The sequence below is a fragment of the Electrophorus electricus genome, chromosome 6 (assembly GCF_041902795.1).
Source record: "Electrophorus electricus isolate QZ-2024a chromosome 6, ASM4190279v1, whole genome shotgun sequence".
Taxonomy (NCBI): Eukaryota; Metazoa; Chordata; class Actinopteri; order Gymnotiformes; family Gymnotidae; genus Electrophorus; species Electrophorus electricus.
Window position 1 is genome coordinate 18,281,282 of NC_137502.1, and position 12,167 is coordinate 18,293,448.

General features: G+C 37.1%; 1 protein-coding gene across 3 annotated transcripts in view; it reads left to right on the forward strand.

Moving 5' to 3' along the window:
• The window catches only part of rasa2 (RAS p21 protein activator 2), a 47,149-nt gene that overhangs the window by 18,755 nt on the left and 16,227 nt on the right, over nt 1-12,167 (forward strand). For all 3 annotated transcript variants that reach the window (XM_035524922.2, XM_081715931.1, XM_081715932.1), the window contains 8 exons: nt 29-105; nt 2,697-2,798; nt 8,721-8,874; nt 8,964-9,112; nt 10,914-11,028; nt 11,305-11,379; nt 11,750-11,873; nt 12,044-12,150. In XM_035524922.2, coding sequence (XP_035380815.1) covers nt 29-105; nt 2,697-2,798; nt 8,721-8,874; nt 8,964-9,112; nt 10,914-11,028; nt 11,305-11,379; nt 11,750-11,873; nt 12,044-12,150 — 903 coding nt within the window. The remainder of the gene's footprint in view (nt 1-28; nt 106-2,696; nt 2,799-8,720; nt 8,875-8,963; nt 9,113-10,913; nt 11,029-11,304; nt 11,380-11,749; nt 11,874-12,043; nt 12,151-12,167) is intronic.

Here is a 12,167-nt window from a genome sequence, read left to right on the forward strand (position 1 = left end):
TTACTGAATGAAACTTTATGGTGTACAGGTATCCAGGTCAAGCAGCTATGGCAAAAAGTCACACTTCCAGGTTGAAGAGGAGGATATTGAGAAAATGGAGATCAAGTGGGTTTTTTGTCATATTTTTTAGTTTTTATCTTCTCTTGTTCACACATTTTGTCCCTCACCTTCTGTCACTTCTTTTCTTTAGACATTCTGAGTTTCTGAGATGTTTGCATGGTCTGGCATATGTTTAGCTGTTCTTTCCAAAATCATGTCAATCGTTGAAATCTTATAGAAAAGTAAATGAAGTAACTAAGACTGTAAATCAGTATCTAGGCTACATTGTGTATGTTTTTGGTGTTAACACGTCAGTCTGTGAGCTATGGGGTCCTGAGTGGGAAAGAGGCCAGATGGGACAGGGCTGTTTGGGGCTGATTGGGTAACTGTAAACTGTGGTGTTGGAGCTGTGATGAATGCCTCTCTCTCTCCAAACTGCCCCAAAGCTCTCTGCCAAAGCACACAGGTAAGAGTGGGCATGGCAATGACTTGACACAGGGAAATGTTGTGTGCATTTGGTTGTGGGTATGTTTGGTGGGGTGGGAGAGGGTAAATTAAGGTGTTTGGATGATGTTCTGTATCTTTGTTTGTGTGTGCTTTTAATTGTGTGCATGTGTGTAGTGTCCAGAGCCTCTCACTTCTCAGCATACTTTATCTGTGACCAGACATGACTAACCTAATAAATGTTTGGAGAGGTGTGCTTGTGTGTTTGTGTGTGGGGGTTTCTTACTAATAGTCAGTTAAAAACTGATGAGTGACATATATTTCTGGGTCCTGACAGAGATACCTTGGCCTGAAGGTTGCATGTGAGGATGTTTGGATTCTATATTTAGAATTTTTATAATGTATATGAAGATCAGTGAAGTTGAATACATTTATTGTGAATGTAACTTTGTTTATTATTTTTATATTTCAAAAATATTTAGAGGTTTCAATTTTAATTCTTTCTTTAAAAAAAAAAAAAAAGTACCACCACAAACTTAAACTTAAAACATCAAACAAGTTCTTCTATTCAACCAAATTCTATTTTGATAAATCAGTTTCAGAAGGAAAATGATGAATGAAGGTTAAAGGTAAAGTATTTGAATGGCTTCCCACCAAAGCAACATAAAAATCAAGTATGTAGTATCAGTAGTGGTCTAGTTGTATCATGAGCACATGCATAAAGCCAAAGATGTGCTTGTGATGTAGCTGCCATATATTGTGCCCAGGTCCTTGTAATAAATCCCTGTACTTCAAAAAACCTCTATTTGAACTAAATTAATTTGTTACTCAGCATGCTAAGCACCTCCACAAACCTCCCTTTTATCACACTCAAGTGCATCACACTCACTTGTGTAATAATTATCTCTCCAGTTTAGGACCAAAAGACCTATAAAAAATTCACAAAAATAATTCGCTATGAAGTTTGCATATTTCAGATTTGAGACTATTGAGCAACCATAAAAATTCTTATACACTCTTAACAACTAATTGCTTTTAAATGCTTAAGTTGATTGAGACAAGGGTAGTCTGGGTGTATGGTGGAATCAGTCAGCTAAAGAATGTCTGGCATAGTACACAGGCACCAGTTAAATACAAGTTAACGCATGGACTATATCTTGGCCCAGTCTTTACTGTAACCCGGCACCCCCCACAAATACAAAAAAATCTGTTTTTTTTTTTCTTTTTCGGATTGATACACAGTTCTCAGTTTGTTTCTCAAGTTTAGGGATGTAATGGTTACCGGTTATGATTCTGCAATATAAAGGTATAAAATACAATAATAATAATAATAATAACATTTTAAATGTTAAATGTTTTATTAACTAGGTACGATTTTTTAAAATGGTTGAAGTAAAGAGCCTGCTGCTGTAGTTTGAAGCAGTGTTCTCATGGTTTATAAGTGAAGGTAGGTGGAACATAATGACATTCTTTTCCATCGCAATATTCTGATTTCTGTCACTAGATAAGTTTAGCAAATAATTAGTTTAAATCATTTGTTTTAGGGCTTACTTTGTTTTCAATCTTTTCCTAAACTGCTGTAACAAACTGTCTACCTATCTCTACCTTTACCGACTACTAACATCTATATTTGGACTGCGAAACAACATAACTGCCATATTAGCTAGTTATGAAAATTACCCAAGTTGTTCCCAGCTTTAAACTGCATTATAAAAATACTTGTTCTATTTACTATCTATTTAACTGCCCATCTAGGCTTTTTGTTTAATGGATGCTCTGGTTGGCAGTTCAATTGGCAATTCAAGTGGAAATGTGATTGCCTGAAATCCAAGGTCTTTTGTGGTTCCCTGAAACCTTAACTGTTGTCTTCTTTTCCTTTGAAATTGCATTAAAATACATTTGATGTGGCTTAAACAAAGCTATGCTTCATGTTTTGAATTTTTGCCACTTATTAAAATGTGCTTTTTGGATTGCCTATAAAATTCATGCTTTAAAAATTAATTACATTCACAATAAGTACATTCATTTTGATCAAAATTTACACCCATACCATTTATTCAAATTAAAACTTTTTTTTACTTCCACTTTGTCTTTCATATGAAATTAATTAATTCAACTCATTTATTCTCTCTCTCTCTCTCTCTCTCTCTCTCTCTCTCTCTCTCTCTCTCTCTCTCTCTCTCTCTCTCTCTCTCTCTCTCTCTCTCTCTCAGGGTGGAGTTGTGGAATAATGGTAATTTGGCCCAGGATGTGTTCTTGGGGGAAACAAGAGTATCACTCAAGATCCTGAGAAACAATCTTGTACATAAAGCATGGTGAGAAAGTGGTGTCTGTATGTGAGCAACTACTTGCACAAGAAGCAATCATTCATTTATGTGTGTTTGTAAACTCAGCAGCTTATAGTAATGTGGAATGTGTTCTGGCAAGCAGTCGGAGTGAATTATGCTCATAAACCAATGAAAAGGGGTCATAAGCCAGTCAGCTTGCAGCTTTACTTATCTTGACAGTCACATGGATAAGCAGACATGGTTGATGTCACAGTGTGTATTTAAGAGTCATGGTTTGTTACTCTTAAAAATCTTGGTACTCTTACCCCTTTCCCTCGCCTGAAGAAAGACAAAAAACTACCAGCCTAGCTTACTGTGACATCTCCTAGAACAAACATCACCGAGAGGGTGAGTTATCACCAAAACAAAAAACAACAGATTTTAAAAGCAAAATGCAAATCCTCCTTACAAATAATCACATCATACAAGCTGCGTGTGCATTTCCATGGCATATGAAGACAATGGGCTAGTGTGCAAAAAGCAAGACTGCCACCCCCACAAAATTTCTTAAAAGCCTTAACGTCATGACACAGCCAAGATGCTATTACTGAGAGATTAGCAGCAAAACCATGGATATTGAATGGAACCAACCACCTGAACGATCAATATTGTTAATAAATAAGATGTTATTAGATTGATACTCTGAATATAAATGTTACGGTTTATTTGGGAAACTTCATGCATAATTTCCAGCTTTTCATTAAAAGGTTAGAAAACAGCTATGATAAATTCTCAACAATGTCCTCACTAGCAGTACTCACTTTATCACTAATCAACAATCTAGTTGCAAGCTGGCTATTTTTTGTTTATCTGTTTTTTGCTTGTGATTCATGTCTCCCACAGTGGGCAGAAGTCATGACATTAGAGACAAATCACACCCATTTAGAGACATGATTGGTCAATTTTACTGCCGTTTGAAAATATTCTTTCAATGTCTTACTATTGCTCAGCCCTCTGTAAATTTATAGCTGGGCTACCAATTACCAACATTCTTTCCAGCAAGTGAAAAGATGCCAGAATAGGGAGACAAAGGGGCTTCTTTCATTATTCCTTCACGTTCAAACACAAACAGAATATGCAGGTTTAAATTTATATTTGTTTAGATGTTAATTGTGAAATAAAAAATTGATAATATTATAACTGATGACTTTTAAAAATATTTTTAGAATATGTTGTTCCCTCTCTGAGGGTATAGCGGGCCCGGTTACATGATGGAGTTGGGAACCCAGAGATTTCTCTCCTGTGGCTTACTGAATGCAGATACTGTTAGCTGAGCTGCTTTGTGTATAGTAGTACTATTTTTGACAACTTGTAAGAAGAGTGAAGAGTCTCAGGAGTGTGTCATTTCGGTTTGCCCCTTCCATGTTCCTTGTGTCCTCAGGCTGCTTTGAGCACAAGGTCCTGCTGGTAGAGTTGTGTAAACAACGTGCGCGCGCGCGTGTACGTGAGTGTGCGCGCATGTGTTTGTATGCATGTTTGTTACTGGAATGAAGTGATGAGGGAACCTGTTGATGCTGATTTGAATGTTTTGAATAGAAGCAGTGAGTCTAGAGTGGGTGAACTTTTGCATGGAACATGTGAACATGTATGCACACCTTCAGTTTCCGTAAAGCAGATTTTTTTCCCATGTGGAATCTGCATTGGGTTACTTCAGCCAACCAAAACATGAAGTTGACATTCAATTATAAAGTTCAACATATAGAATTGTGTTCTGACCAACACACTATAGAAATACAACTGTTTTTGACCCAGCACTACTGATGTGGTGCTGTTATGAAAAACAGTCATGTGGGGTGGTCGTTCCCAACTGGTGCATTGTGCATTGATGAGTAGATGATGTGGAGGTGAGGTGAGATTATGGTGAGGGAATTGATTCTTGGCTTTATTTCAAGTGCAAGCAGATCCTGCTTTTTCAAACACAAACAGCCATAGGAAGTAATCATGTTTTAAGTAATTAAAGTATATCTATTGAAATCAACAATGAAAAGTTACATTTAAAATATTTGCAGTTTTACAGTGTACTGGCCAAAGGACTGCATTCAGTCAAATTTGAGGTCTGTGCCAAGGTTAATTAACACCAATGTTTATATTGTGCTGGAGGCTTGTATTTTGCAATATTGACCAGATGACTGTACATTATGCATAGCTAATTCTCAAAACATTTCTTTTGACATGCACAAAAAAAAGCAATCCAAATAAATAATTTTTGAGCAAACAAAATGGTTAACCTGAACACGCACCCCCGTTTTGGCATACTAAAACTAATCACTTGTTAGCATCAAATATTCTTAACATACAGTCTATCTATCCACATGAAATTTCTTAGAATTAGTATAACTACCTCAGTTCCAGTTTTCAGCAATCTAAATGCAACTGTTTGCCAGACATCCCACACTAAATGCATCATGTTTTTGCTTTTTATTTACACAGTGATCATACCTGTCCCTTTAAATTGCCTTTTAAGAAATGCTTCCGGTATAAGATAACTTCAGAATGTGTCATAGAAAATTCAATTACCATGACAAATTGATCTGCAAGTGTTTTCCAGGCTCAATTGGGGTGATTTGGCAGCTGTTTCCACAAATAGGACACTTGGACAAAAATCTAACATCAAACATTGTTGTGATGTTTTAGCAAAAAATAAATATTGCACACTCGCTGTATAGTGACTGGAGAGGTTTTTGCACTTTGGAGATGTGTAGGACACCTAAAGGAAAATATTGTCTAGCTCCTGAGTAATTTCAAGTATATACTCAAAATTGTTCACTTTATTTGACAAGACCCTGGTGAATCAAGTAATGTATACCATGACTAAAAATGAATCTCCTAAAAATGAAACCCCAAAAAGAAGTCACTTTTTAATTTCTTTGACATTTTCTTTTCTATTAGATGAGCTCAAATGGAACCTAAATGATGAAAATACCCGGATGTAAACGCATGTCTTGGAGTGTCTACTTCAGTTTAAATCCTGAATGATATTTATGCTATATGTACAATTTTAGATAACTATTGTTAGTGAACAAATACAAATTCAAAAATGAGCTTAAAGCTGTAGGTGCACTTGGGGGGTTAAAGTTGGAGGTGCACACAGAGGTTAACGGACAGGGAGGATGACCAAACGTTTCCTGATTGGTTAATACAACTGAACCTTGTTAAAATTTTTAGTTTCTGAATGCAGTCACTGAGACTTTTTTTGCCCCTCAGATGAACTCTTTCAGTGATGGCTATCAGGGCAAAGTTTAGCTGAAGTTTTTTTTAAAATTAGTCACTTCATCATCACATCAGCTTTAAATCGCACATTTTCATTTACTGTGAGGCTAGGTAGCTAGCAGTTATCAGTTAACAGCAAAGTATTTAGAGTTACGTATCCCTTCATTGATTAACAAATTATTGTTTGAATGCTATAAAATTTTGAATGCATATGGTTTATACTATAAGTATATACCCAGAGGCTTGAAGGTTTGGGGACCTGTTAGAATGTGCTATATTTCTGCTTAAATGACCTAAAATGTAATGAGAAGTAGATAAATAGAACCCAATACAACAAATGTCACAAACATTATATTTGGTCATTTATTTATTGAGGAAAATGATCCAATATCTGTGACTGCCAAAAATATGTGAACCTTTGTATTTAGTATTTGGTACGACCCCATACATTTCTGGTAATTGATAAGTCTTGCATATTGGCTTGGAGGACTTTTTGCCCATTCCTCCATACCAAACAGCTTCAACCCTGAGATGCTGGTGGTTTTCTTCACATGAAGTGGTCGCTTCAGATACTTCATGTACCACAGTATTCCTACTGGATTAAGGTCAGGATTTTGACTTGGCCATTCCAAAACATTAACTTTATTCTTCTTTAACCATTCTTTGGTAGATCAACTTGTTTTAGGTTTGTTTTCTTGTTGCATTGTTTTGAGAGTCTGTTCATGTACAGATGACATTTTCTTATAGAATTTGATATGGCAAGCCATCCTGGCCCAAATGCAGCAAATGGACTGAAAGCATGATATCACCGCAATATTTCACGGATAAGGTTCTTAAGATGGAATGCAGTGTTTTTTTGTTTTTTTTCCCCCCCCAGGCATAACATTGCTCATTTAAAACAAAAAGTTCTATTTGTCTCATCTGTCCACAAAACAATTTTTCCAAGAGCATTCTGGTGTTCTTTTTGGAAAGCAGTGGCTATCTCCTTGCAAACCTGCCATGCACACCATTGTTGTTCAGTGTTCTCTTGATGGTGGACTCATGAACTTTTAATACAAGCCAATATGAGAGGGCTTTAGTTGCTTAGAAGTTACCCTGGATTCCTTTGTGACTTTGTGAACTATTACATGCAATGCTGTTGGAGTGATCTTTTTTTGTTGACTAATCTTGGGGAGTGTAACGATGATATTGAATGTCCCCCATTTGTGCACAATATGTGTGACTGTATACTGGTAGAATCCAAGCTCTTTAGTTATAGTTTTATAAACTAGGTTGATGAGCATTAAAACCACTTCCACTTACGTGTTGTGAATGTGAGATTTTGATAGTTCCCTCTTGCACCCGATTGTCATCCCATTGATTGAAAACACCTGAATCTAATTTCATGTTCAAATGAACTGCTAATCTTAGAGCTTCACATACTTTTGCCACTCAGACATAAAATGTGTTATTTTCCTCAATAGATAAGTGACCATGTATATTTGTATATTTGTCTTATTTGTTTAATTGGGATCTCTTTATCAACTTTTATGACTGGAAATTTGATGATGATATTGCTGTATTATCAGTCACTTATGCATAAAAAAAAAATTCTAAAGGTCCACAAACCAAAAAGTACCACTGTAGTATTTTGGTTACAGCCAGTTTCTGCACTAAGTAGTAGTGTTTGTGTGTTGAAGTATGTCTGTTTCATTTGTCCATTGAACATATGGAAATTGTTTCAAAATGTTAGACTTAATTTTGTCAGTCATCGTCAATTTAAAAAATGAACATTGGCCACGGTTACCTATTAGAATATTCCATTGAGCTGTGTAGCAAGTCAGCTTCGTCTGAACTGTTACACATTTGGCTATGTTTATGTGCAGATATTTTTGCCAATCCAGTTGAATAAATTGAGACTGAGCTGTTTTATATGCACACACTACTCAACAATCTGATAAAAACATCCCCTTACATGCACACTACAAGTAAACAAGTAATCAGATCCAAAATCACACCCATGCATAGAATGCTGCTTGTTACCATGACAATGAGTAGCACATGAATCCAATCAGTGTGAGGTGAACAACAGTATGTTACCTGGTTATTAAGATGATGTATTTGTATTTTCAAGAGGTTAATTATTTTAAATTATGGCAGACTTAAGAATGTGTACTGCATTTGTAAGTATTAAGTATTAAAGATGGGGCAAGAGGTTAACCTCATATCCTGTAACATTCTGTGAGGGAATATTTTAATTTGCTTTTCAGTTAATGTCAACCTGTTCCTTTGGTCTTATACTTTATCTGCACAACTTGTTATTGCAAGTTTATGGTCATCCATTTCATCCAATATTTTTAATATTTTAACGTTTGAAGCATAAACTTTGTCTCCTTTCATTATGATGCAGATGGACATGTACAGAATGACATTTTCTGATGAGAAATGTAATCAGATACTGGCATTTATGTGGCTATTTTTCTGTTTTCTGATTTTTAAATTTTTTAATTTTTTTTACATTACTTTTTTAGTCAGATAGAAACCATATTCGCAGTGGCCTTAATCAGTGTAGTCTATTCTATTTAAGGTATATACAAGGATATAATTCTGTTTCAATTGAGATATTAGTCAGATTATTAATGGATTATCAGGCTGCATATAAATGTAGCCACTACATGTGCACTGAGTGTGGGTGTCGTTGTCTGCATTGGTGTGCAATAGGTATCTGCTGCAGCCGAGAGGCAATGGGACGAAAGCTAAGCCTGATGACCTGGGCTCCCTGCGGCTGAATGTCAACTACACTGAGGACAATGTTCTTCCAGCCACCTGTTACGAGGCTCTGCGTGACCTGCTGCTCAAATCACCTGATGTTAAGGTAGCTACATGGAGGACCCACACTGAAATTTGTCCTTGTCACTGTTTGTGTTTTTAAGAATATGTCTAATTTTCTCTCTCTCTCTCTAGCCGATCTCAGCATCTGCCGCACATATTCTGTGGGATGTGTGTAGGGATCGGAATGATGCTTCACTGCCTGTAGTTCGACTATTGCTACATCACAACAGGCTGCTGCCTTTTCTCACTACTATAGCTGCTTTAGAGCTGGAGAATACACAGTGAGTAACGTGTGTGTGTCCACCTGCATCAACACATGTAGCTTCAGTCCTTTATTCATTTTCACTCTCACTGGCCCAGTATACCTTTATGAACTAATTATAAAATGCAATATCTCAAATCTAGCATCATGTTTCCTTTTCTAGTCCTCTCATTTTTAATCTTGTGAACAGTTCTCTGGTTTCTGGCCTGGTTCTTCTCCCTCTAAAATCAGGTTCCTCTATAGTCAGTCTTTCTAATTTTGCAAAGGTCTTGGGGAATGTCTGTGCTGTTTGATGCAGTTAATCACAGTACCCCTCTTCATTTTCACTTTAATTTAAGAATCAGTGATACTGTTTTAGTGTGGTTTAGGCCCTGCCTCTCTGAAAGACTGCATTTTGTCTCTTTTTGCAGTAATAATTCTCATGCTGTTCTGCTCTGCTATTGAGTATAATGGTCTGCAGTTCCATTTCTATGCTGATGGCACTCAAAATTGTAACCCTTAACCCACTGCTACTTTTCCTGTGTTTGCCTCTGTTAGACTGCCTTCAAGATATCAAGCACTGAATGGCATCAAATTTCAAGTTAAACCCTGATAGAACTGAGGTCATGTTTATAGGGTTCAAAAGCAGCTCTTTCTAGGGTTGATGTCCATCTTTTCATACTTCTTCAGATGTCCCCTCAAAAGATTAATAACCTGAGAGTTAAATGTGACCCCACAGTCCTCTTCCAAACACATATAAACTCTGTAACTAAAGCAGAATTCTTACACCCTCACAACTTTGTCTACTCCCCTCTGTGTTTTCATGATTCAGTCAGTGTATTCATCATCCCCTTGTCTAGATTACTATAACTTCTTATTCTCTGGTTCCTCCTGCTAAATACCTCAATAAATTGCAGCCCATCTAAAGTCCAGCAGCTGGATAAAAAAATAAAAGAAATATGCACACATTACTTCTGCTTTCTTGCAGCTACATTGGCTTCCTACAGTTGGCTGTATTTAACTCCTTGTCATCACATGGAAATCCCTGAATGGCATTGTACCCTCCTACATACCTCAAATTCTTCATCCCTAAACATCAACCCATTCACTTAGATCCACTGGCATAGGCCAACTTTCTTTTTATACACTAAACTGTTCACTTTGGAAGCAAAACCTTTTAGTCCCACTGCCTGGAAAGCCCTTCCTTAACGTCTGTTTGTTTCAGAAACAAAAGTATTAGGCTTGACTAAGTTATTATTATAAAATAGCCTAGCTAACTCAACTGTCTAAGTTCCTCGTCCTCCATAAGGAAATGGGCTTGTTGCACGAGGACAATGATCAAATCAATAGTAAAAATTGAAGAATGAACGCAACATTGATAAATGCGCACAACATTATTCTGTGCTTGTGACTTTCACATTTATGCTCACAATTGGGATATTTACGCACACAAAATGTTAACCTGCATATTTTCCACCCTGTGTTTTCCTGCCAAAACTAGATGGCACAAAAAGGATGTCATAGTTTTCCATTCTCTAACTCAATGGTTAGTTTCTGATCACTAGACCACTGCTGTCACACACTGCTGTACCTGATGCACTAATACCACTATAGCACCCACTACCATGCTGCTGTTATGTGAGCAGCACTGCAGTATTGTACCTAATAGATGTTCCCAACAGAGTGGCCAGAAAGTGTAGGTTCAAGGTAGGCATTTCCAAAAAGTTTGTGGTTTGGGTTTTGTTTTTTAGGTGGTTTTTTTTTTAATTTTCTTTATTTATTTTTTTTATATATATACAGATGCACATACACATGCTAACACTTTCTCTTCCTCTCTGCAGAGAGGCTAATACCATTTTTCGGGGAAATTCTCTAGCGACACGTGGTATCGACGACATGATGAAGTTGGTGGGGCGGAGCTATCTCACCATCACACTCAAACCTGTGCTGGATGAGGTAATCTCCTTAGACATTTAGCACTGAAAGATAGGGTTTGGTCAGGCCTGTTAACAGGCAGAAATCATGCATGCACAGCAGCTTCAGCGTCCAAGTTATACGAACTGCCAACACTATGCCAATCACTCTAGTTCTGAAGCTTTACACTAGATGTTAGATGGTGTTTTTGCAGTTAGGCAGGGCTATGTAAATTGTGTGGTTAGAGCCATTTACACTGTATCAGAACCTGTGACAGCTGTGCCAGTTTTAAACTAAATTTGTTACCTATGTCTACAGATTTGTGAATCCAGTAAGTCCTGTGAGATTGATCCCATCAAATTGAAAGAGGGGGACAATGTGGAGGTCAACAAGGTAAGGTCTTTGAAATTGATACTTACAAAAATCACAAAGAGAGATTATAATTTACTGTTATTGGACTGTCTTTATTTACTGAGTTATTTATGAATGCTGCTATCCAGTGTTGCCCAATGAGGATAGGTTCCCTTTTGACTCTGGCTCAGAGTCAAAAGTTTGTTTTTTTTCCCCCAATATGCCATATAGGGAATTTTTGCCACTGTTGCCTTTGGTTTTGGTCTTGACCATTTTCCCTGTATAGTTGCTTTGTGACATCATCTATTGTTTAAAAATGCTTTATATTCTCCTAATTTACCTTTTTAAAGTTTCTTATATTTATGTGTTTGTTATTGTTTGTGTTTGTGTGTGTCTGTGTTGGGGTCTTCAGGAGAATCTGCAGGGCTATGTTCAAAAGGTGTTCTCCTCAATCACCCAATCCAGTGCCAGTTGTCCCCCACTCATGTGCGATATGTTTAGGGCTCTCCGCCAACTCGCCTGCAATCGCTTTCCTGGTGAGAGAAATGTAAAACTATAGCAATCCTACTTATGTCTTTGCAATGGGTAAAATTTTAAACCTGCAGTGGACTAATAGCCATAACCTGCAATGTCATCGAGAAAACACTAGGAGGAACCGAAGACTGACACAATTTTTCTGTCTTGCTCTCACACTCTCTCGTTCTAGGAGACCCTCATGTCCAGTACTCTGCAGTCAGTAGCTTTGTGTTTTTGAGGTTTTTCGCTGTGGCTGTTCTGTCTCCTCACACATTCCAGCTCCGACCACACCATCCAGTAAGTGTTTCATTACA